The sequence below is a fragment of the Boleophthalmus pectinirostris genome, unplaced genomic scaffold (assembly GCF_026225935.1).
Source record: "Boleophthalmus pectinirostris isolate CB_2022bp ecotype Guang Dong unplaced genomic scaffold, ASM2622593v1 HiC_scaffold_21, whole genome shotgun sequence".
In the NCBI taxonomy this organism is placed as follows: Eukaryota; Metazoa; Chordata; class Actinopteri; order Gobiiformes; family Gobiidae; genus Boleophthalmus; species Boleophthalmus pectinirostris.
In genome coordinates, this window is record NW_026571175.1 from 18,027,104 (window position 1) to 18,054,861 (window position 27,758).

The 27,758-nt window shown below is 37.7% G+C and overlaps 1 protein-coding gene across 1 annotated transcript; it reads right to left on the reverse strand.

Moving 5' to 3' along the window:
• Nucleotides 1-807: 807 nt before the first annotated feature.
• On the reverse strand, nt 808-27,693 carry col8a2 (collagen, type VIII, alpha 2). Its single transcript, XM_055157044.1, has 3 exons — nt 27,140-27,693; nt 6,201-6,389; nt 808-4,636 (listed from the first exon to the last, which is right to left on the reverse strand). The coding sequence occupies exons 2-3, from the start codon at nt 6,349-6,351 to the stop codon at nt 2,733-2,735; spliced, it is 2,055 nt and encodes a 684-aa protein (XP_055013019.1). The 5' UTR covers nt 6,352-6,389; nt 27,140-27,693; the 3' UTR covers nt 808-2,732.
• Nucleotides 27,694-27,758: the final 65 nt, after the last annotated feature.

The following is a 27,758-nucleotide window of genomic DNA, read 5'->3' on the forward strand; positions in this document are numbered from 1 at the left end:
TAAAGACCATACAACTTGCCCGCCTATGTTGGATAATATGTTTTTTTTTAATAGTACTTATTAGTAGTCTAGAACTTGATAAAGTACCATGGAAATCCAATTTATTTTAATATAGGTATTATGTACGCGTTTGAATACAGTCCACCAAACGTAACACAAAGCAGTTGTCGTCAGTACGACGCAAGACGGATCCGGGTGTATGATGACAGCTCACCATGGTGACGATAGTTCCAGAAAATAACTGGACTGAAAACCAAGCAAACCCCATGGGGCTGCCATGAGATAATCACTGAATCTGATTCTCACAGATGAAATATTATATATAACACATTAGATTTTTTTAAATTATTTTTTAGAAAAGTAATTGATGTTTGAATGCATTGATTACAAATGCTTTACAAATAATTAGGTCTTGTATAGATGGATTAGACATTGAGAAGGGTCATTTAAAGGTCTAACATCAATTTTGGAATTAAAGGAGTGCTAAAGTAAACTTCCATCTCCCTCTAGTGTTTCTTTCTGGAATGAGGCGAATCAGGTGAATGAAATTTGTGAAAAGACAAAGAAAATGCCTGTGTCACCTGGTACGTTATTGGCTGCTTTTGAAATTGAAAACTACGTTTTTCTGAGAAGTGGTTATGGAAAGTAGCGACCCATTGTGAGGGAATAGGCCTACAAAGTGAAATATTGCCTTGTTAATATAATGTGTAATTTGAAAACATACATTTTGTGTAGTGAATAAAACATAAAATGCTGTTTTTTTTTTGGTTATAGTTTGTAATTGAAAGTCTCACACAAACATGAGGGATGTAATTTATTGATATGATACTAATACAATCAAGTACTGCAGATTTTGTAAATGCAGACAAATGTCTGTAATCAAAGAGTGCATTTTAAAACTATTGCTTAGAGTGCAATAGGCAATAACACATCGTATGCTGATAAATGGTAGCCTACATTACACAAACAAAACTTCACAAATAATCCTTCACGAACAATGCTTTAGTGCTAAGTACAAGTTGTAATGTTTTTTTATGTATCATTGCTGTATTAAATATTTCTATGTTCCAAGCTTCGGTGGTCATGACATCCCTGTTAAATTATAATTTTGTATAAATACATCTTCATCAGTTTCATGTGCAAATTGGAATAACTGTTTGTATTTATTTCAATCAAACAAATATCCCTTAAACCAAAGTAAGCTTTTTCTGATTGATTTTATATTTTTATTTTAAATTTTGAAAAAAAAAATAAAATAAAAACTGACACTTGTCAAAAAATTTCCACATTAGGCAAATTCTGCAAACAAGTGACATTGTCTATGAAAACATAAAATAGGAGCACATCTACAATTTAAAATAGCCTACATCACTATCTTATGTTCAAAATGTAAGTTGTCGAAAAAGGCAACATACAGCACAAACCTATTTTCCTGTTTCAACAGTCTTCTCTGTGCTCATTAGGAGAAATGGTCATATAAAATGTCAAATAAATGTGAATACTGTTTTGATTTTACAAAGCTTTTTCTTATTTACAGAAGGCATAGTAAGCGGCACAGACGTGTGGTTCAGATTGGACTGAATACATTCATTCTGAGTGAAAGGGCCTTTTTATAATTATGTTCCATTAATACAGTGTTGAGGAATTGGTTGTAATGTAATGGTCATCATGGAAATGTCAACTACAGACACACTATTTCATATTTATTTGCCTACTGGGGTAGTGGAATAAATGTTTACGGGTTTCTGTAATGGAAATTAACAAATAGTCTAATATCCCTGTTACAGTACAACACTACAAATAAGAAGTAGCTACCTGGAAGCCTTACCTAATCCCTTTACCTATTAAGAGTAAACCCAGGTTCTAACTATAGTTCATGTTTACACAGATGTCCCATCATAGGTAAAACAATGATCCTGTTGAGGACACCATAAATATGTATGCAGCGATACACATGGACATGAAGATATCCAAATTGCACGTTCATAAATTTAACCATTTAGTGCCCTCTTAATAATTGTTATTATGTATTAAATATTATTTTGCGTTAATATGCATTCTTTGGAGATTTCTCAACTAAACTTGTATGTAGTGCAAACTACAGTAAATTTAAACATAAACTGTATGGATCTTTCTATTCAAAAAATTGTATCAGCTTCTTATATAAGAACACAAAAGGACTGTCTGCAGCCAAAAACACCAACCATGCCCTTTAGTCCAACTCGTGTTGTTCTTTTGGTGTCAGAGGATGTGGGCAAGATGTGCAGTCACATGGGAATGCCTGTTACTAGCACATTACAAAGTTAGACATTTGACAGTCGGAAAACACAAACATCAATGGCAACATCACATCATTCAATGTCAAGCAACAAAAATCTGACAATATAATTATTAAAAATATCACAAGAATCTAAAAAAAACACAATAAAACACACACTTAAAGAGACTAATGCCGAAATTCAGAATGGAACTCTGTTTTCTACTTATTTGCACTTAACTCCAGCCCCCTACTCTATTCTCAGGGCACAGCACTTCAGATTCTTAGCACCTCTTTGTCAGTAGATGGGCTATTAACCAAACACTCGTAAATACCGCATAAATATGGACTCAAATTGCTTTTATTATGATTTATTTTAAATGTCATTGCTGCTGTTTTATGTAATGTGTATAATAGTAATCTGTAAGTTGTTGTGAGGTGACATACATACAAGTACTGAAAATGTAAGACTGGGTTATGTGGGACAAAGTAAGAACCCTGAGAAGGATGAGTGTATGTATTCTGTAGAATAGAGCCCATTAGCCTGATCGGAGGGCATTTGGACCCATACTTGATCACCCTCCTTCAGCTCAAGGACTGCACTACCAGATGCCTGGTCCATGTAGCCTTTCTTGTATTCATCATAGGTGTAGGTAGCTGGTACATTGTTTTTATAAAGGGCCACCCACAAACTAGTTCCCTTTACATGCATGTGGTAAGCAAAGTAGTAGATGCCAGAGAGAGGTGCAGTGAACATGCCAGTAGACGTGCTGTAGGCATTTTGCCCATTGTATAGAGTTCTATCAAACTTGATTGGCATTCCAGAAGGAGGGAATGGTGTAGTTAGGATGGCTGTAAAGGCTGGTGCAACAGAGGCTGAGAGTGGCACCTGGGTGTATACAGGTCCTTTCCTATCTCCTGGTACTTCATCTCCTTCTAATTGTGAATCTGTGGGACCAGCGACAACAGTTTGTCCATTTCCTGCAGGACCTGGAGGCCCTGGTGGTCCTGGAGGCCCTGGGTTACCATTAAGGCCTGCAGGTCCTGGTTTTCCTGGAGGACCCTGCGGACCAACGGGTCCCTTCTCACCAACTTTACCAATCCCTGCTGGTCCTGGAAGTCCAGGCTCACCCTTGGGTCCAGGTGCACCCTGTGGCCCCATAGGACCCATTGGCCCTTGAAGACCAGGTATTCCTGACTGGCCTCTAGGTCCCGGTGTGCCCATAAATCCTGCTTCCCCTTTGGGTCCTGGAACACCAGCTGGACCTGGATTTCCTGTTAAACCAGTATGTCCTGGCTCACCTTTAGGACCAGGTTTTCCTATTGGGCCACTGAAACCAGGGTGGCCTTTCTCCCCAGGAATGCCAGGCTTTCCAGGAAGTCCACTGTTTCCTTGTTCACCTCTAAGGCCAGGTAATCCAGGAGGACCCTGAGGACCCAGTTCGCCCTTTTGCCCTGGTAGGCCATGTTTTCCAGGAAGTCCCATTGGACCTTGTAGACCTGGTGGTCCGGGTTGTCCATCAAGACCAGGTTCTCCAGATGGTCCAACCATTCCCGGCTCACCTTTATCACCTTGAAGACCAGGCAATCCATTATGCCCCTTGTCTCCTTTCTGCCCACCTAGACCTGGTTTTCCAAAGCCAGGAGTCCCTGGGATTCCAGGAAGTCCTCTAAGACCTGGCTCACCTTTCGGGCCAACAGGACCTGGCAGCCCTGGTAAACCATCTATTCCAGGTTTTCCCAAACCCCCTGGCCCGGGTAGTCCTTGAGGACCTGGAGCCCCGGCCTCTCCTGGTTCTCCTTGATCTCCAGGCAGTCCTTGATCACCTTTAACGCCTGGTGGTCCTGGTAAGCCCTTAGGACCAGGTTTTCCGATGCCTGTGAGCCCAGGAGGTCCCATGTTGCCTTTAAGTCCTGGTGGTCCTCTTATTCCTGGAGGCCCTGGCTTCCCAATTCCATCTTCACCTTTAAGTCCACGGTCACCTGGTAAGCCAGCAGTGCCTTTAAGTCCTGGTTCTCCTCTTGCTCCAGGAGGGCCCCTGGTACCTGGAAGTCCTGGTTTACCATTCAGTGAAAGGCCGGCAGGACCAGGCAGACCAGGTTGTCCTGGTTGACCTCGAGGACCTGGTTCACCACGGGGACCAACTTCACCTTTATCCCCAGATAAACCCTTTGGCCCAAGTTTTCCAGGTAGACCAGGGAGTCCAGGTTTTCCAATTCCTGGAAACCCAGGAGGTCCTGGAGGGCCTGGAGGTCCATTGACTCCAGGTTTCCCAAGTCCAGGCTTTCCTGTCAGTCCTGGAGGTCCAGGTGGACCTCTGGGTCCTGGTTTTCCTTGAGGGCCCGGCTCGCCCTTGACTTCTATCATGGGTGGCATGTCTGGAAAAAAAATAACATGTATATTTATTATTTATATTTGATTTTACAAAAAACATTAAGAAGTAGTAATAACATATTTGTAGTGCTACTTGTATTTATGTCAATATATTTATAGAGATGGCGCAATATTGGTATAACAAATTATATTTTTGTTTGTTGTTGTTGTTGTTGTTTTGTTTGTATTATCATAAACATATAAAACATTCCATACTGGTCAAAGAGGACAACTTCAAGATTAAATAGAAGCAAGTATAATAAGTAATTTACTATATTTAACTGAATTTGCTTTTTGAAATTTGGTTGGTTGGGCTGATTGTGAGGTTTGATAGAGCATGATCATCGTTAATTAGGAGGTCCAGAAGGGAAAACATGGGAGTTGTTTGTTTAGACCAATATGTATGAATTTTATACAAATACATTTAATTAATCAAGAAATTATTTTTGCCAGTGCAGTCATATCATAGGAGAGGAAAACATACAGCTACTGTGTTGTTAAACCCATAGTAAGAAAATTACAGCTAGATGAAATATTTAACCAATATTTGGTACTACAAAAAAATACTTAATGAAAACAAACTGTAAATAGCATACAATTTAAAAGTTGGTGTAACAGAATGGGCACTAACTGAGGCAAAATCTTAAGTTAGGAGATCGCAGCGTATGAAGGCATAGGGACAGACACAAATAGAGAACAAAGAAAAAAATGCTGGTACTATTTATTTAGTGCCTATAGGGTAAAAAGTGAACTCATGATTTATTATTTAATGTAGCATTTGTATTCTTAATTGTGTCTTTATTTATTTACTTATTTATTTTTATTTAACTATTTATTATCTACTTCTTATTTACCTATTTATTTATTTATTTATCTATTAATTTATCTTCACTACAAGTTCATGTCCATTCATTAGCTCTTTGTGTTAAACAAATGTTTTGTTTTGTGTAGATTAAATGTAATTAATATTACATGTTACGTGCTTAAACACTCTAGTAATAAAATACAAATGTTAGCAAATGTACATAAATGTTACCTAAAAATAAAGTAAATATTTTGCATTTTGGTTGTGTTCACTGGAATGAAAATCTCTGAGAAGGTATGCGTCTCAACAAACCTCACTCTTATTTGGGATCGAGGCCCCCTCCTGTTTATTTCCATGGAATTGTTGTTCGTTTGGCTATAATCCTCCACAGTATGGTATAAAACAAATGTAAAAACATACACACTAGTAACATAACTACATATTTTTTCCAGAGAATAATGTAGGTGAAGTGCCTCCTCCAGAAAGTTACATACTGTACCTTTAACATGTACTATCACTTAAATGCTTGACGTCCATTATGCATCTCAACTTTCAAAAACATTATTGGTGAAAGGTCATACGTAATACTCATGACATACTGCACTAACCTCAAATAACCAGCAGAGGGAAGTAAATGCATTGCATTTACTTCTTGTGCCTTCAAAAAGTTGTTTACTTTGAAAACCTCTACAAAGAGTACTATTGTATAGGTTTTCATCATCAACCAAAATGAAGCAAACCTACAAAATACTTGAATTACTCACCAACATAATGTCCTTTTCCCTCTCGAAACGGAGGTCCGATTGGTCCTTTCATCATGGGCTGCATGTACTTCATGTGGGGCATAGGTGGATAGCCCCCTGCATGAGCACATCTCCAAAGCATCAGAAGCACACATAGATGGATAAACAGCATTTTCACCGACCAGGCCACCTTTCAAAAGTCACGCACAACTGGAAATACAGACAAGAGAAGAAAACTCTGCTTAAAATATGTAAAGCAGATTAACTTATAAAGAAGATTGAAAATACATTTAACATTCATTAACAAAAATATAAAAAGGTAATCTATATAATAATTCTATTTATAAGTACTCAAATTGCATGTTAAAACATAACAAAGCCATAGCATAAAATTCCAGGACCTATGGCCTCAAACTTATCAACATGTTCTTTATGATAAATGTGCCTTACACATCAATTTCAATATCACAAAATGTTTAAAATTAAATGTGAAAGATCCACTATTATGAATATCATGTGTACTGTGTATATTTGATAAAATATTATAATGGCATTTTTTAAAAGAGTTATGGAAATTAGAGAGGAAGCTCTTTGAGTCTGGCTGGGTGCCTGTTAGTGAGCCTTGTCTGCTAAAGGGGAGCACAGCTTTGAAAATGGAGTAATCTTAGTCATATCTGGATGCCCACTTGGTTCAGGGTCACATTGTGTGCAGAAGCTGAGGAAACACACTTCCAAACAGCAGCTGGGCTTTAATAGAGATCAGACCAGGCCAGGCATTTCAGACTTCCACAATCTGTTTATCAAATATTTTCCCTGAAAAGCTCTGCAGACATTGTTTAAAAACCTCATGCAATCCTCTCCGGCTGGCGTCTATGAGCCACTGTGAGAGCAAAACTAAAGACTCACACATATAGAACACCCACACGCCAAATCTCTACCCATACCAGTACATACTGCACACAGCTACAGGTTCATAGTAATATGTTTGCTTCACAATGATTTTCAAATGAAAATTCTTATTTTACATAAAAATATATGTTTTCCTTTTATCTCTAATAGACACTTTTAATTAGGCAAAGTAAGCCTTTGTGGGGGCAAAACTGTAATATATTTAAAAATATTTAAATTCAAGGGTAGATTTTTTTGTTTTGCCAGAATTTAAAATAAAAAAAAAATTAAAAAGCAAAAAAGTACTGAGCTTTAAGTGCATTTCAAGGATTTAAGACTAATTAATAATGAAGATCAAGCTTGAGAGATGAGCTGAACATGACATTTCTGTGAGGTAGTCATGATAGAAAAGACCTGTGCCACTGTAAAGTGTACAAAAAGTTAGAAGTCCTTAATTATGAAATGAACCACAATTTTCAACAGGACAGACTCATCCGCAGGCCTCAGAGTCAATCACATTGTCATAGTAAAAGGCTGGACCGAAAGGTTGGTCATTGGCTCTTGTTCAGTTTTTCATCATTTATTTATTTTTTTGTTTATTTATTTTTTGCTAGGCCTGTACAATGTAGGCAATGTATTGTTATTATTGTATACATGATAAAAATAACTAAGGTTCTGCAATTAATCCCAGCAGTAACAGACCAGAGTCAAATTATTCCTTTCAAATAAAGTAAGATCAACTTTACTGCCATCCAACGTGACTTGACACGGGGCAAAACTTATCTTAAACATAACTAGCCACTCAATATGCCGCTGTACAATGTATACAGTAGAAAGTACAAGATGTAAAATTTAAGTAACTGTATACACCATCAACAATTCAGCAACAATTAAAAACAATATACATATAAAATTGTTTATTTGGATGACATTAGGTCCCCTGTGTTTGACCCATCCTGCAGTGCAGTGGATGCAACAGCGCAGCGGGTGCCACAGTGCAGTGGGAGCCACAATGCAATGGGCGCCACAGTGCAGCAGGCTCCACAGTGCCACTCTCCAAATGTTGCGGATATATATACCCACTGTTCTGTACTTTGTTCTCCAATTTTATTTTCTTAATAGTGTAAGATATAGCAGCAAATGAAAAAAGAATCCACTACTCACTAGCGTGATGTGTAGCTATTGATCAGTTTCTTTTATTAAGTTGTTTTAGATGAATATTGTGATTTGAAATGTTTATATTATAACATAATGATCCATGTGTGATTATAGATTATAACTACATAGCAGACATAGGCCAAGGTGTGGACCAAACTGACTTAAAATGGAGCAAAGACAATGCTCTTCCATTAAATATTATTTTAGCTGCCTCAAATGAGGGTTCAAACAATTTAAATGAGGTTGCAATGCACCCTTTGGTACCCCTGTAGTCCAGGACTGAGCAGACGCAAGCACAATATGTCTTTTTTAATATTAATTTCTTATAACATAAGTTTAACAGTTAAGGAGCATGTCATTTAGACTTCCTGAGTTCTGGTACTAAGGGGACGAGCTCGTGTGTGTGGGTATGCTGCACTCAAAGTGAGGAATGTTCTGGAGTGCAAAAATAACCCCGGGTAATCGCACACCATCAAATATTCCATTGTTTTGTGCCAGAGTCTGAAACACAATCTGAAAGTGTAGCTAAAGGTTACATGGGTAAAATTTAGTGGTTTTAAAGTCTGTACTATGTAATCAATTGATATCTGGATGTTTGGGTTAGAAATGCATATCAAATTGAAGGTAAACTATGTGTTACACCCTCTGTCTCCTTGCCAGGGAAATCCAGAATGATATCTCTGTCTCTGTATTATATTATTATACAGGGGGATATCAGTCTGGTCCCCACACCCTCCATCACGCTTCAAGCCAGAACCAGATTTGTTTTCTTTCAATGATGCATGCCAAAGGAGCTCATTGGTTACCCATCATTTCTCTCACTTCAGATTAACAGAGTTTAGTGCTTCGCTCATTGATTGTACAGAATGTTTTTCAGTTCTGTGTGATTTTTTTTCCTTTTCTTTTTTCCTCATAAGCAGCCACATTTGGTTTGATATGTGCGGGCAATGCATGTCCTTGACTGGCTAATCCACCTGTCAGTCACACCTATCTGAACACAGGGAGATTCAGCAGCAACCAGACTCATGTAAAGTATTAAAGGATTGTGTATTCTGTTTTCAGATTTCCCAGGTGCCAAGTGGAATTGAAATAGTGACACAAGGGGAGCAGTTTCCTGCAGAGGGCAGTGTCAGACAGCTTTGTAACAAAAATAGTAATATACAAATAAATTTAAAAAAATTTAATGGTTTAATATATTGTAGGGGGGTGTATTATTCATTATAATACTGAATGTTTTTGCATCCTGTTTGGGGTAGAATATTAGAGTATATGCATTCACATAACATAACAACATCATTCTCACATTGTAATTATAGTGAAAAATGCTAGACTTCAGACCCTCTCATGGCCAGAATCTATTTTGGGTAGGGCAGTAAATAATTTTCAATCAAATCCTGATCAAGTAGTTTCAAAACGTCAATGAGTAAAGGTATTACACTTTTATATGACACATGACGCATTTAGACCACCATGTTATCTTTCAGGTTTTAAGGATGCTATATTCACCAAAAACAATGTATTAAAAATGTTTAACAAATATGTCTCCACTTTCCTTGCTCCAAACGCTAAGTAACTCCAGCACAGTGGCTCTGGGTCGCCCAGGTTGCACAAGCCTTTGTATGCAGAGTTTCTTCTCGTGTCTGGTGGGTATCCTCCTGGCACCCCAGTTTCCCCCATCAACCCGAAACATACACAAGAGGTAAAACCTTCCACCTTAGGTAGTCTTGACCAAGCATAACTCAAGATTTGAAGCTAGCTCCCCGGGTGCTGTGCTGCAGCACCTATGCTCCTGAAGAGATGCCCTAATGGCAATGAAGGATCGGTCAAAAGAAAAATTATATGGGGACAATAGTGCACCTTAAATGTAAACCTAATGTATGTGGCTTCTGTATAGGGTATAAACCTTTTTGGCAGCAGAGGAAGTGATGAGTGGGTGAAGACATATATAATGCTTTTGAGTCACGTAGGCTTGTAGGCTTGTACAGGATCATACTCCAGGATTGAGGGTTCAAATGGTGCCATAGAGAGATCACAAGATTGATGAGGGAACAATGTTATAACAAAGTAGAAAGCTCCAAAAAGTTAATTCTGCATAATATCCCTTCTTTAACTCTTTGACACGTCTGTAGCCAATCTTGTGGTAGGCCACATTGTTTGGAATAAAATGGAATTTCCTTTGTGTTAAATGGCACTATAGCAGGAAGCATTCAACTGTTGTTTAAGCTGGGGTTTAAAATGAGAAACTGCTGTATCGGGAAAAATCTGAATAAGTCATGTCTGTGTTCACAGACCTCATTTGTGAAAGACATATTTTTATATTTTTTAATTAAATAAATAATAATCACAATGAATCAAAACAAGGAAACTTTTGTCAAATTTAAGTCCTAACAGAATATTTATCTCTTATGGCAACTGGTTTTATACTGTACTAAGACCTTAGAGTAGACTTGGAAGCATTGGAGAAATTGAGTAACATGATTCGCAAAGACTTAAACGGATTCAACACTAGTTATAATGGGTTATTCGCAAACAGATTTGGAAGCATATGGACATGTCAAAAGTTTGTTAAGAGGCTATCAGCAGAAATAATAGTGAAAATTCCATGGCAGAAGCAGCTATTAAGTACAGGAATAAAAGCACGCACAGTAAACACACAATGGTCAAGCATTTGATCTCCCTGTTGAACCAGTTCAGCTCTGAAGCCGCCAATCATCTCTCAAGCTACAGCCCAACCAACACCACTCCAGTGAGCACAACAAGACACACACCATCACCATCACTGGCAGCAAAACAGAGAAGGAAGCTGATATTTTTCAGTCCTGAACCGAAAGAAAGAGAAGGAGAGGGAGAAAAGAGATTATAATTTAATAAGGGGCAGGAAATCTTGGTCAAATCCCCCTGAAGCAGATGAAATGCCTCTATGCTCCAGGCTACTGGACTGAGACTGACTGAGCTCCATCTGAATGGGCTTCTGGCAGAAGCAACAACGCAGATGACCAAAAAGCATATAATGGGCCAAAATGAAAGCCTTGAAAAGCCCATTTTTTATACAATTAGATATTAGGCCATAATAAGATTCACTTGACACATGTTCAAATTCATTATATGTAAAACATTTATTGTGGAAGTAAAGCAATTGTCACCAAATACTATAGTATTTGGTTTTGGATCATTAGAGATGGTTAAAGAGTAGCACCAGTGTGAATAATTTAAAGTGTGGGTGGGTCAGGGTCCAGTTCTAAAACACAAAACACTTGCACACACATACATTAACCAGACCACCAACACAGAACAGTCTGAAGCCTACCCCACCCATTTGGATCAATGCACCTCTTTATGGACTTGTGGCTAAGAGTGTGGTTGGTGTAAGAGGACCCAAGCAGTTCTAAGCTCACACCTTCAAAGATCCAGCAGTGAGCTGAACAAACACAACCCAGCTCATGACGTGTAGGGCAGCCTTCAAAAAGGAGTGGCTGGCACTGGGGAAAACAAAAGCCCAGAGAATAATTAGACAAGTGAAGGTATACTATGCTGTTAGAAGTAGTCGAACAGGGATTCGTTTGGAATATTTAATTATCAAAACAAAACATTTAATATGTAACAAATACACAGCCTTAGGACAGATGTGAGTCAGGCTTGCCTGGTTCATGGTCTGTGTGGGTAGACTTCTGTGATCCACAAGAGAGCAGCAGCAGTCAAATTTGTCTACACATGATTCATGAATTCTGTGATTCTTTTAAATACATTTAAAAACAACAACCTATACTCAAGTAAAGATAAAGAAACAATGGAAAAGAATGGCCAATTTATATAAACCTTACCATGATGAGTAGACTTTCACAGGTTTTATGATTGCTATCTTTGTGTTTGTGATCTGAAACAGTCAGTGTAGCTTGACTAGCAGTTCAAGTTCTTAGGTACAGTATTTCCCATATGTTTATGCTGAGACTATGGTGGCACAAGTGATTCATATTAAAATTATTATGATTTTTTTTTTTTTGTATAAATGTCATTTTTGTGTATAAATGTCACTCATTGCCTCCACTGATCAAAAAAACACTGATAACAAATTAAAAATTTGGTTTTAACAATACTAGAAATACTGCATAAAATATCATAAAATATTTTTAGACTATGGGGCAAACGTTTGACTCTATGGGGTCAACAACTGTCTCTTTTATTAAAGGAAAGGTATTTATCTTTGGTACACATTCAATATTGATTTTGAAAATATGAAGTACACTCTACATATTCCTAAAAGGACTTAAACATTAATTGCATTTTATTTTGCCTTCTTGAAATAATCTCAGTAATCAAACAATGAAAACAAAACAACCTTTTAAAAAACATTATTTTAAAAACAATGTTTTTAAATATTCAACTCTGGTTTGAATCAGCCAAATCAGAGAACAGGCCAGTTTTCGTTATTATCTAAGCTTTACCTCATTTAAACTAAGTCTAATTGACTACACTTGTGTTTCCTTTTTGCTTCTAGACATATTTTCAATTGTCAGACAGAACAGGGTTGGCCAAGAACATCACCATTTGTTTCAATTATCACACTACGCTGGAAGATGAAGACAAAACAAATGGTACAGCACATTTATTTAATGAGATGAATATGTGTTTGCTCGGCCAACTCGCAGTCAGCATCGATCGTGAGTCTGTTTTTAAAATACAAGACAAGCTACACAATGCTCTAGGTGGGATGGAGAATAAATCCAGATTTAACAAGAGGGTCATATACTCCCCGTGTTGCAAATAACTCAGCTGAATACATTTGGGGAAATTAATCTTTGTGTCAACAACTTCCCACAATAACACATTTGGGTTTGGTCCATACACGTGTCCTAATGGAGTTAGTTAAGGAAAAGAAAATACAGAAAATAGTGGTTAATTACACATGTGTTACTGCAGTAAACACAAATAATCATAACAACTGTTCAGTTAATGAGCTATGAATGAGTCTGGTGTTCCAAAGAAAGTACAGTTTGAGTATGTATATTTGTGAATGGAAATGTGTTTAGACTACAGCGGATATCTGATGTTAACTGTACAAAAAATGTTCCATAGAGCCACAAGGAGGAAAACTATGTCTTGTTTGTTGTGGGCTCACACATTGCCAAACCAAGATAAAATGGTAAAAGGTGGACTGGCAATGACAAAACATGTCAATCTTATAGCTTTTCTGGGACAATGCCCTCATTATTGACCAAAAATAAATTTTCATTCTTTCATACAAACATAAACAAGCTAAAAAAATATTTGATCTTTACTGACCACAAGTGGCTTGATGTAACAGTTACAACCTACTTTGTTATCTTGCACACAACCAAACTGTCAAACAGCACAAGCCAAGAAGGAAATTGGTTCTCATTAACAATCCAAACAGCATCATAATCAGATTGTCCACAGTGCTTCTTGGACACAGTGGACTTCTCACAACACCATTAGAGACAATGGCGCCCATTCATGGTAATAATGATCAGATTATGCTAGTATTTTTGCATCCATCAGAAATCTAACACAGTTTTAAAAAGGCAGCCGTACTACTGTCTCTGTCTGTATCTTGGAGTGGCAAAGTAATGTACTGAATCTAATATTAGTAAGTGACAACATGATTTCTTTTTCTGCCATATTCATCTTACAAATACAACTGTATGATATTTCGATGTACCTCCCACCTCAACTGTATGTAGACTAGAAGGAGGGAAATTCTTATTAGTCTGCACTTAGTTTGAGGAGATGGGCCATAGCTTGGATAATCTGAGGACCAAAGCAGGGCTGAAGCAGCGTCTTTGTCTGGACTTGGCAGCTCCAGGGATGGGAGGACTGGTGGGAGGACTGTGAGAGTCAGACTGGAATAAAACTTACACCACAGACATGAAAATGAGACACATCCTTGGACAGCACAGGGCCGTGGGGGAGGATGGAGAAGGCTTCTAGCTCTAAGCCATTGAAAAATACAAACGGAAACATGGGCGCTCCTCATAGACCACTTTACAGTTACTAAATAAACACTGACTACTTGGAGGCGGAGGTGATGCAAGCTTGTCTTGGTGGATTACTGCATGTGGACAATTAACATCCAAAGAAAAAAAAAAAAAAAGAGAAAGTGATTTACAAATCATGCCAAGAATTACATGGTTGAATTATTTAAAAGAGCAGATGAATAGCTACTATCAGACGATCAAAGATGGTCTCCAAGTAACATCTAATTTAAACCTAAAAACTTTGGGTGGTAAGGAGGAAGCAGCCTTAGCTTGAGGCCTATAAACTGAACCTCTGCAGCTTTAACAGTCCTTTGAAATTACATGCAGTCAGGTGATGTCAGACTTTATTCAGATTTCTTTAAGGTATTTAAACATTTTCAGCTGTGAGGGTAGGTGATAAAGAATATTACTAAGCCATAACAACAACTTCCACAGCATAAATAAAAATAGTCAAATCTAAATTTGTATTGGTTGGTTTTGTCCCGCTGGAACTGAAATCCAAACAAGCCTGATTGTGATTAACCGTGCGCCAAGAGTAAGTTCTGTGCATGTCACATACTTTCAGCATCTGAGGGAACCTTGTGGGGGAAACTATCCCTTCATTTGAAAAGTTCACTAAAACAACTCTGCTTTGCTCAGTTCACCTGGTTTACGTTGCTCTCCTTGACTTTTGCACTTAATGCAAGAGATGTATGGGAGCTAGAGGCACTTATCACTCAAGTCATTGCTAGTGCGAGTATTAAAACAGTGGAGAATTGTACTATCACCTCTTCAACAATACAAACAGGGACTTTAGTTTAGCAATTACTAACTCAGAGGAGAATAACCTCAACATCACAACCACTTTACTTTTCTGGCATAAAAATGTCTATGATCTCTGTTTATACTCATTTGTGACTCAAATTAAATTTGTTCTTAAAATACACATAATCCACCAAGAAACAAGGGCATTTTCCATTAAATGAAACTCATGACCAAACAGAGTGCTCCTTTTAGAAAGGACAACACTGCTGATTACACATGATAACATATGCAGAAACACATTTCTGTTAGTGAGGAACAATTAACATCAGTTCTTGGTCATTTTATGTGAACTTTGAGTCTCAATGTCTAGTTTCACCAACACTAACCAACTTGTCCAGCATAGATCAGATGAGCAGCTTTTAGGTATTTCAAGTTATCATGAGGATTTATTTATTGTATGAAGTGGCATTATATCGAAAGGAATGTGACATATTGCTTACATTAGCTTACAAAAGCTCTTGGTTGATTAAAAACATTCATAAAACTGAGTGTTCTATGTGAATCAATTTTTAATAGTGAAAAAACAAAATATGTTTACAAAACTACCATTAACCACTCCAAAAAAAACCATCAACTTCATCTCCATGAAAAGTGCAATTTGCAAGAGCATTACTGGTGTACACTCCCTTTAATATAATGGAGTATGCAGCAAACAGACCCATCTCTGAGAAACAGCACAAGGGGGAGAGGGACTCCAGCCTGGAGCCTCTGCTAGAGCAATTATCTTGTTTCTCAAACCTGCCGCTTAATGGAAATCCTAAGCTGTAGCCAAACTACACGCCTGTCTTTAGGTATGAACCTCCTGGCCCATCCACGCCCCCTTCTTTCCTTCTCTCATTCCTCCAAATATTTTCATAGCAGATTTGAATTCACTGGCTCACTATTAGTTCCACAGGTGCGGAGAGACAAACTCCATTGAAGCGGCCTGGGACATTCCTCCACTGCACTTGCCATGGATTACCTTCATGTCACTCTCCTATAGCATGTCTTTTTATACAATAGGGCATTATAATGTATTTTCAATACTGAGTATTTCCAAACAGTTTACCATTTTCATTCTCACACTTGGATTGAGTAACTAAAAGGGAGAAACTAGAAAGCATGTGTGTTTATTATCGTTGCTACAGTAGCTGGAAATATGCAACTAGTCTCCTTGAGTATGAGCTGGTGTTGTTTTAAGCCCCTTGGAGGTCTGTGTATCACTCCTATTCGAACTGGCACGGACTACAAACTACAACCAGATGGAAGACCTATGTCATTGTTTTTTACTTATAATAATACCTGCAATAATATGGTATAGAACATTATAGAGCAGAGAATAAACTGACTTTACATATGACTACTAGAGGTACAGCCATTAGGAAGAAGTGCACTTTTGAGCAAAGGTAAATACATGGCATGAGATGTGATTGGTGTATACACTTTGAAATGGTCCACTGGCAGCTTACAACTGACCCTTACATAACCTTGTATTTGTGCATATGTAAACTACCCACAAACCTCTCCTTCCTTTCAGATCACTCATCCTCTGTTGAGGAAGCCCTAACTCCAAACCTGTCTGACATGTCTCTTTAGCACGGCGCTGTGGAGTTTGGAAGCCAGTGTGTTTACATAGGTTTGGAGACACTGGAGCCCTCATTTGTGTATGTTTTTTCAGTACAATTCCAAAATTTGAGAGGATTGCAAATCAAAAGCATTGGACATGTTCTGTCCATTGGTGTTTGAGGAAAAGTTACAGAAACAATGTCCGATATCAGATGTAATTATGCAAGGTCACTTAAAATACCCAAAATGTGGGACTGATATAACTCTATTTTAATTTTTCTGGGGAAGAAAGAACAATACTGCTATAATATGATTATGGTTTATTTTGGACTATAGATACTAATAAAACACTTGATCACGTGTATGATTTGTTTGACAAAGCCTGAATCTGTGAGCCATTGAGCAAGCCAAGCATTACTAATAATAAACACTTCCTGCAGGAGACTGAGAATATCAAATTATCAATATTAAAATACCATTTAAACTACAAAATGCTGAAAAAAGAAACTATTACAAATAAAAATTATGTTTTCTTTCAGACCTTGTTATCTTGGCCTACATCATCAGAGGTATAATACTCCTACAATGGAAGAATAGCCAGACTGGACTGTACTAGACCGGAATGGACAACAATATCAGAGTCTTGACGCTTTATGTCTCCGGGCGTCAGGTCCCGTACTGATGGTTAATAAACTTCTCCTGTGTTAGAATTCTAGTGTCATGCCTCTTCTCTTCAACTCCTGGCCTTCTATAATGTAGTCAATGACAAATATTTCTGCACTTTAGAGGAAAATGAACTTTTCTCACATGTCTGATACTTGAAACTCAACAATTACATTTAAAGACACTACCAATAAGCTCATTCAACCAGGTTTAGGAGGGAAAATGAACAAAACAGCCCTAAGACTCATTGCAGGTATATTTACTAAGGCTTCCATTAAAAAGAGTCTATAAATGCCCATTAGTCTAGAAACAGCAGTTATTAGGGTGCTTGAAGTTCACCCTTGCTGAGCACTGGAAGCTCATGTCAGGATTTTGTGGTATGAGTGACTGTGTTTAGACTGCGTTTTACAGCCCCTCAGCTGAGAACAGAGCAAACAGATATGATGCCAAAAAAACACTCTTTGGAATGTAATGTAGTTGTTGAGTTTGGATGAAGATGTAAGGTGGTGATGCAGATAGATAAACTCATTCATTATCCTGTAACACCGGGGTCTGGCCTGTCATATTGTCTATAAATGTGTCGGGGTGGTGGTCTTTGCTGGTGGGAGATGTCCAGAACACAATAGGATCAGTTGTGGCTTACACACCAAGGTAAATAAATACTCTAAACCTTGAGTGAAGTGGCCGCACAGGGCCATACATAGCTGAAATATTTCCCAACTACACACTGCTAACTTGGGGTCAGAAAGTGGGCACCTCTCATAACTATACCTGTGGGAATTATTAGAGATGCAGTGGAGAACAAGAGGGAAGTGATGATGATTAATAAAATCCAGCAGAAATATGCATCTGTATAGCTTTTTATGAGAGTAAAGTACTTTCTCAGATGGTTAGAAAGGTAAATGAGAGAAGAATCGAAATCCAGACAATGTTTTACCCCTTTCCTACTATTACCCCTTGCGTGCCCATAACAAAACTCTCTCTCCCCTGTCTACCCTTGGACAGCATATTATAGGGGTTGTGGTTTTTATTGGAATGACTTTAAATAGCCCTTAAAATGCAGTTTGAATGACAGCCACTGATGTCTGTGCTCTGTCTGTACATTAGGCAAGATGTGTGTATGTGTTTACAGTAGAATGAGTGCCCTGGCTCCGAAGCTGTTTCCATAGGACATGCCAAATTTCTCTTACCCACAAAGACCCGGCCCACCACCTTCCTCTGTTAAACCCCCTCTTTCTTGATGTTCACCACATCTCCAATAGTGGTCACGCTCATTTCTGCATTTTTCTCCACACTTTTCCTATTTTCTGCCTTCACTTCTTAAAGTTTCAGGAATAAAATGTGTTTAGATTCAAAATGAAAGGTCCAAAGGAGTCCAAAGGCACTTCTGCAACTTTCTGAGAAAAATGTTGCCTAATGGCTGACTAGTTGTAGCCCATTTTGCTTTGACCACAGTTTACTCAGCAGTTATTGACAATGACATGTTCATCTGTCATAAATCTACACATGCTTCCACTTACAATAGACACTTTGTGCTAGTGTTTAACTGGCTCACTTTTCATTTGTTGCACAAAAATGCACTGAAAGTCGTCACAGACACATACCAGATGCCCGCTGTGGCGTGCCAATACGGATATAGGGAAAGTAGCAGGAGAAAATGCCATGCCCTGAGTTTTTAATAACTGTACTTACTAACCTAATGAGTCAATTACAAGGAATTAAGACATTTTAAGAGCACACTCATTGTTAAACTGAAATTACATACACACAATAAATCCTGTTATATAAAAAGAAACTTTTGTCATACTGCTGAACAAAAGACCTATAGTTTATCCAGATGTTCTTACCAAAATACCCACATTTTTCATTCCTGAATTTTGCTATGTTGTTACCACAACGTGAAATCCTTCCCTCATCTAACCCAAAAGAGTTTTGGATGGGATAAATTGGTGAAACAGCAACCGTTTCTATTTCCAAACTTGATGGATGGATTTGTTGTGTTTTGGGTGTTCTATTCGTTATTTATTTACTCCATAACAAAAGGATCTCCATTTCAGTCATCATGTTAAGCCAACATACCATATCATCATTATGAGATAGCTCTAATGTAAGGCTTGGGTCTAAGAAAATATGCACTAAATAAAAGGAAAATAGTTTTTTCCCACATGTAAATGAATACTTGATGAACATACTGGTATAAGATTACAAACATTACATTTTTGCATGATTTTTTGCAGGAAGATACAGCTAAATTTTTAGCCTAAACCAAATCTATTTCCATTTGAACTGTTTAAAAGACGCATCTGATGCACCAAGGTTAAACCAAGGTTAAAACAAGAACATAGAGACTGGTGCAGTTTAGAAAAAAAAACATCAGCAAAAATTATCTCATTATCTCATCAAAATATTAAACCAATGCAATATCTGATACCAATATTGGAATAAATAAATTGAACATATTTAACAATAATCTTTAAAACTCACAATGATAAAACTTAAAAACTAAAAATACCTTAGAGAAGTAACTGACCCTTATATGACGAAAACTGAAATGTTATTTACTTTCTACCAAAAGGACATCTTGAGCAAGAAAACTATGATTAAGTTTCAAACCATTCATTCACATCATTTTGTTTTGGCTTCTCACATGAGGTTGGAATTAGCTTTATGTCTGGGACACAGAATTCTTCCTCTGTAATGGTTTGGCGAACATGTCCAAAAGCTTGTCTTCATTTTATTTCGTGTTTCCAAATCTGAGACGGACACATAAAAGATGAATCATGTTTGTCACATGAGAGTAATCAGACACTTAATGCCTCAATAACAGTAAAAGGGGTTGTAGATGATTTTTTTTATTCAGCACAATAAAAACATCAATTAAATGTATTGTTAAGATCCCCTTTAAGGGAAATACATATATCAGAATTAGGGATGCTCGGAACCAAGTTTTTCAGTTCCTGATTTCTGATTTTGATATTGGAGCTTTAAGTATCTGCTGATAACTATTATCAACGATACTAGTGCATAGACTTAAAACAGAATTTATTTCCTTTAAACTAAAATAAGACTGAAATGACCCAGATGGGGTATGTAGCATTTTCTTTATCCCACAGGTAACTACTGAAATTGTATAAATAAAATTTCAAACATTCTGAGACTTTCAGGGTCAACTACCTCCAGTAAATAGTCTTATTACATGAGTTTATATGTCCAAACAGAATATCATCTGAACCGATAATTAGAACCTGATATCCAATCCAACAAATTTGTCAGGATCAGTGCCGATATCCAATACCAGTATCGAAACATCCCTAATCAGACTATGTATCGTATCATGGGCATTGGCAATACCAAGTCCAACAGCCGTAGCTGTGGAAATGTGTTACAGCAAAAAATAAATAAATAAATAAAAATTAAGAGTTCTTGAGTTTTCTACTTTTACCTTAACAGAATACTGTTTAGTACCAAAAAAGAGAACACAGAAGAACTTACTTACTCCATGTCTAAATTCTCACAACTCAATCAATAAGAGCCAAGGAATACTAAGAAGTTTCTTGCCAGCTATGAACAGTCTGGTTGGGCGGGCAGAGCAAACAAATAGTGGAAGATTGTAAGAGAAGTACTTCGTATGAGTGAAATCCTTTGGCAGACAAAGAGTCTCTGGATGTTTCCATTGACACTCACCAGAAAATCCTTGCTCACATCAAAGACTCCACATGGTCCAACCAGACTCCTCTATATCCTCTCTGCTGCTTTATTACTATAAGATTTAATTTCTCTATACCTCATTTGCAACCTTCCCACTTCTGTAGACTAATACAGAATATATACAGATATATATATATATATATATATATATATATATATATATATATATATATATATATATATATATATATATATATATATATATATATATATATATATATATATATATATATATATATATATATACAGTACGTCTTTGTTTTTCAGAGGCAGCAATGGATAAGAAAAATGTTTGCATCTCTATATCTAAACTAGTCTAATCATAGGCAACACTAGATACATTATGGAGACTACAAAAAGATGCGTGATTCCAATAATTCAATAATTTTTTAGATTTGTAAGGAGTTAATTATCATACAACTTGTAGTGCAAGTTGGGACCCACTGTAAGCAAATCCTCTGGTTCAAATTAGTCATGAGGCAACACAACATGGTTTTCTTGCTGGCAGTGTAATGAGGAAAAAGAAGGGAAATGGAGAGAGAATCGATATACATCTGCCAAACACATGAAACACAGAGGTAATTGGTTCAGAGTTCTTTATAATTAAGTAGCATATTGGTCGGCCAATAACAGCAACCTTGATGTAGTGGAACTTCTGTTAACTTGGCTGGTAAGACAGGAGGAAGACGTGCGCTTTAGCCTGATGATGATAAATCTTGAAATACAAGAAAGAACTGGATTTGTTTTTCTCTGCAGTAGAAAGTAGAAGATAAACTTCTACTTGACCTAAATTCAAGGCAAATGTTAGATCTGTCTCAGAATTTTGCATAGATACAGACTTTCTTCTTAAGCACAGATGTCCCTGGCATTAGCACTGACCAATGACATTCTTCTTTTGTAGTTGACTGACAGGCATACCAATACAAATGTATTTGTTTAGTCCCCCCCCCCCATGCCTTATTGAAGGCCAGCGCAGCTTCTTGTAAAAACTGGAGCAGTCAGAGGCCAGGGTAGCCAGGCTTTAGTGACCAAATCCAAAAAGCCACTCAGTTCAACCAGCAGGTGCCGGATTGTTTGTTTGTTTGTATAAAAAATCTATTAGCAGCTAGTTTAAACTGTGTTTTAACAAATCATTGTTTTAAGCATTAAGATTGTCAACATAGTTTAATGTCTGGGCGATATCACAATGGACAACAATGGCTGTGGAAAGTCAGTGCTGTGCATGTTCCACGCACATGGAAATCGATTGGCATATATGTCCTGGCTCAAGTGCACCTCTGCAGGTGTGTAGAGGGTCTGAGAGGATGTATAGATTCATTTTGGCACTGTTACAGATAGTTGAATCTGGAAATATGAATGTCTGAAAGTCTAGATTTGAAGAAAGATTTGATGTGCATGGTTCTCCACAATGAATAATAATAAAGGCAAGCCTCTCTCAACATGCTCAATAGTCGAAGCACATGAGAAGCAATGTCTGTTTTAGCTTAAAGCACATATTATATCCATGATCTAAAACTGCAAAACTGCAAAACTGCAAAACTGCAAAAAAAAAAAAAAAAATAAAAAATAAATAAATATATAAATATAAATATATAATATATATAATATATAATAATATATATATATATATATATATATATATATATATATATATATATATATATATATATATATATATATATATATATATATATATATATATATATATATATATATATATTATTTTAATGTCTAATTTTGTCTTTGGCCTCAACAAGAAATAATTGAGACAAGAGATTTTGACTGGTTGTGTTGTACACCACCTAATGCCTCTGGGCATTGCAATATGAAGCACATGTTGCTCAATGGGCTTAGAGTTTAAACTGTAAGGATTAGGAGTCCAAAGCCAAGGCCAAATAAACGTAAGGTCTGAGATGGAGAATGCTGTACAGGAAAATAACAGGGATTAATCCAGGTTGTCTGCAGTAGAATCTATGCATGAGCTCTTCCTAAGATTTATGGTCATCAGACAACACTAGTCATCCTATGATGGATGAAGTAGTCATAATCTGTTTTTTCATGTAGTCATGTTCAAAATAATAGCTCAAATGGAAGTAAAATGACTCACAAAAGCTTCTAAAATGTACATTTCAAAATTACTTCTTATAAAGCTGCCCAATATATGTTCTGGTGGAGGGTCTGTCACCTGAGAAGGTGTGCTTGTCATTGTATTTTTTATATTATTTAATAATAATTGTTAGATAGACCAGTTTAATGGCATACCATTAGCCAAAGCAACAACATATTCACAAGCTAGACCCCCCACCAGAAGAATTATGTAGTGCACCTTTAACAAAAACATACATTACTATTCTCCCCTCTAGCACTTACAATGTCTTTCTACTGGAAAGCTTCCAGACCAAGGTTTAATACATGGCATACTGCTGTGAAGACTACAAAAGCTCATATAGTACAGTGTCCTTTAACAAGAATCCCTTTACACTAGGAAATCTGTCTGTGTGAAATAAAATACATTTTATGAGTGTCTCTGAAGGGACTGTAACACCATAATACCCCTGTCTCGAGGCTCTATTTTTACGAACACCTACATACATATCAATCAAGCTCAGACTGAACAATAACAAAGTCTGGACTGATTCAAAGTTCTCAGCGGGTTGTTTTTGACCTCTTTCCCAATATGAACCAATCCCCGATGTCCATCCATCCCATGTGTGACATAAAATACTCTCATAAAGCAGAGAGCTTACGAGTGTGTTTGCGATAAGACACACCGATGATCATGAACATTTTCGGCTGAGGTGATGACCTCCGCTAAGAACTGAGCAAACATTGTACGACTGGAAATCTCAGACAAGAGCCCTGCCAGGAGTCGAGCTGTGGAGGGGGAAATGTCTGTAGGATAGGCCAACAAAAAGTCAAAGCTAAAAATGGCATGTGCGACTACCTGAACAAATGAGATCGTGTTATATGGGAGCACTTGCCTACATATTGTAGCTGGCGGGAAAGACTGAACCACTGCTGACAGACTCAATGGGCACTGGGGAGACATAACAAGAGGTCCGCAGAGAGACAGCCCGGAGGAACCACCCCCTTTGGCCAGACACTTGGGACTGGTTAAGAAGCAAGTCGGACAGTGGCAAACAAATGGCAGGTATGGTTAGTAGTAAAGATTCATATTTTAAACTTTTTTTTTCAAGACAAATGTGGTGGAAATTGTTTTTTTAATTATGTGCTGCTCCATCTACTCCAGAGTGCCATCACTTAGTAAAAATGAAATACTTCTGACATCCTGCTCAGGAGCTCTCTCATAAATCAGCTGTGTAATGGTCTGGGAGGCTACTGGTCGTGAGCAAACAAGAGCGAAGAGCATGATGTAACCAGGGAGACGGAGACGCTTGCCAATTCAACACAATGTTTCTAAGTCTGGACCTTTTTTGATTTTACACAATGAACAACAGCCTAGTGACAATTTACATTTTGATGCATGTTTTAAGTGGGGCCAGAGGCCACTATACCTTAAGAAACAGCTAAATGATTGCTAAAAAAAAAAAGAAACCCACTGACATTTTCACACTCCCTGAGAATATACCAGGATCTGGTTGTGTCTCTTGCCATTATAACAATAGAATAAGTTTGTTTGATGATCAATTAGGAAAGATATTGAAAGATGAGTTCCAAGGGTGCAGAGCAGTAGGAGTTAGAGCAATCAAAATTCTCAATTGGCACATCAACAATCACTCTTCATTTTTTTCTCACATAGCAGAATAATTTGCATCCTTCTTACCAGGGATCATAACTAAAACAAACATGTGTTAAATAAAGTAAGTAAGTGTTTGTGATGAAAAAGCCAAAGTAGCAAAATTATGGGTTAGTGTAAATTTAATGTCATGAATGTTGTGGTATTCATTTCTCCTAACCATATATCATTGTGTCAGTATATTTGTTACTAGGAAAAGTATACTATTTCTGATTCTCAAAAATGTCCTACAGAGTTTTAGCCATATATGGTTCTCATGCAAAACTACCAAAGTGCAGTTAAAATGTGTCTGACATACTGTACTTATTATGTGCTGGAGCTGGGGAAACACTTAAAACAAAGGAAAGAGAAGTGAAGGAATTTGTGGCGGTTACTGTTCCTGGAGAATGAGTGGCATTCTCCTTCATTTCCTGTTCGAATGGCAATACACAGAGGAGTGGAGGCACACGTGTGTTTGCCTAGGTCTCCCACACATGCAGACACACCTGCAGTAGCTATTCCCCCCAAAACACAAGAATTTAGCTATAAACACATTTCAATGAAGTCCCATATTTGAAACAACTATAAGGCTTTGAGATTTAAGAACTAGTAATATGCGAAATATAAGATCAATAGACAGCGAATGCCACTCTGCCTCCTAGTGGCCAATATTTTTGCATTCCCAGTCTTCTGAAAACACACGCACAAGGTTTTGGAAGTCATTTCCTGCTATGATTTCAAATGAGCATGACACCTGGTTTCTGATAGAGTAGGGGGGAAGCCGCAAACTCCTAAATCATTTTTGTGTGTGTGTGTTAACTGTTGTTCTCACCTCAAGCTCAATATGCTCTGGCCTGTAATGTGGCACCAGTGGGGAACAGCTGTAGTGAAGTATGCAGAGGCAGAGGTATGCTGTGTGTGCATTAGAGGGTATTTGGCATGACCACTGTTTGTATATGCTTGGTCAAACTCTGCGGCAATGCTCAGCTAGCAGCTGGATTGAATGTTTACACACTCTTTGATGTGGCTTGCATTTATTTATTGTACATACAAAGATATTTAGGAGTCACAACCACCAGCCTCCCACAAAATCTGCAATTACCAGCTCAAAAGATACACACATTCTAAATGATATGACCATCATAGAAGATATTAACTAAATGATGAAATTTAGTAAAAGGTAAGTTTAGCTGAGGCAGGTTTAATAAATGTATGGTTCAATAAACACATAGCTGCTTTACATGATGAGGAACAGGTGCCTTTCACTCAATGCCAGGTCAGATGTACATGAACATGGTTCTATTTGAGCAAAAACAGTACGGAAATGAGCCATTGTTTTACTATCTTCAAGAAAAAAAAAAAAGGAAAAAAATCTATCAATCTGCTAACATAATCATCACAACCTCAGCATTTGAGTCCTTGAAATTCTTTGAAATTCTTTATACTTTGCTCTGTGTAAACCACAGGGCCAAAGATTTAATGATATGGTTCCAACATTTTCTGCATGAGCAATGTCTCACAGATTGCTAGTGTCAGTGCAGAAAGGACACAGGGACAGGGACTGTGAGATGCATGAAACGCAGCTGCAGCTCACACTGGAGCACCTACTCCCACCCTGCGTCTGATTGTGTAATCTGTCTTTGATATTGCAGACCTATAGGAGGAAGCATGTGTGCAGACACACACTGGTCTGTCAGCTTCTCTCGCCATAAGCCAGCAAAACACTGAGTGCTGCCAAGTCTTTTTGGACTTAGAGCTCTACTCCAGTCTTTTCCAGACTTTCCTCCCTCCTTCCCTCTGCACCCCCTTCACATGTGATTAGAAACTCCAAGGCAAGCTTTTTATATGCTCTCTGTATTTTTACTCTGAAATTGTGAATGTTCTTCATTACTACTACCCTGATTCTGTATTTTATTAGAAATCCTCAGGACTGTAGCTGTGCTGCACGGCGCTACTCAGGGATGTTGTTTCAGTGGAATGCACGGGAGCCTGCCAGAAGTCACTCCACTGGATGGACAGTGGAAATCGATCAACAGTTGTAAAGACTCAAAAGAATATGGAAACTAATTATTGTTATAACTTAAGAGTCTTTTGTTGATTTAAAACAAAAAGGCAACCATGGTTCTTATTCTAGACTGTTTTGAATGCCCTTTGCCCCACCCCAACACTCCACAGATCAGTGCCGCTTTAACACTCACTTTTTCATACATCCCATTTTTTCATGAAGCACTTCAGAAATGGTCTTTGGGTCTGCAATACAATCAAAGCCTGATAAAGTGCTATAATGCCATGTCTCTGCTGTGTCTTCTCTCAAACAAAAAAAATTGTAGCATGGTAAACCCCAAAGTTCCAGGTATTAATAATCTGTGAGCAGTGAGTTATGTAAGTCCCATGACTTATATTATACACACTATTGGTTTTGCTATTTTTCCAGTTGTAAATGCATGCTGCCAGAATAGACTTACCTTTTCCTCTGAGTGATGGGAGCAGGGGCAAAGCTTCAGGTCTGTCCCTCCTTCAGCCACGCCGGTCTCCCAAGGGGTGTGATGCCATTAAAAAACTCAAGAGGCATGCAACCAAAATGCAAAAACTTTCAAAGGTTCCTTACAGTGCTGCTCTTAGATACAAAACTCTAAATATTTCAGTTAAAAAGTTTGTAAATTTTAAAATTTATTTTTCTATCTCCAGAAAAAATTGAAGTCCATCCATGTGCTTTCTGGCAAATCAGAAAGAGCCAAAAAAGAAATTGGAGCAGAACAGCACCTTCCCGATGTGTGCCTTTTCACTCTAACAGTGGAAAAGTGAGGAGAGTGAGGCAGCAGGACAAAGAGGGATAAGGAGCAGAACATTGAGAGAGGCAGCAAGGCTGCTCTGAGCTCAGGGTCCGAGCAGGTCGGGCTTCACTCACACCACTTATAACCAGGGGCTGAGCAAGCTGCTCCAATCTCCTTGACTTACTTGGCGATCTCTCCCACTGGCTTATTTTGGGAAAAGACAGACAGGATTGTTCACTGGCTTCACCCCCTTCCTCCAAAAACCAAGTGTCTGAGGCTGGCTCTCGGAGAGGAGGGAAGTGAGCAGGAT

What these genes read in the sequence shown, in the direction of transcription:
- col8a2 (XM_055157044.1), bottom strand. Translation starts at nt 6,351, where the DNA reads ATGCTGTTTATCCATCTATGTGTGCTTCTGATGCTTTGGAGATGTGCT. An exon ending in GGGAAAAGGACATTATGTTG is followed by an intron (nt 4,637 to 6,200) that starts GTGAGTAATTCA and finishes TTTTTTTTCCAG; the next exon opens with ACATGCCACCCATGATAGAA.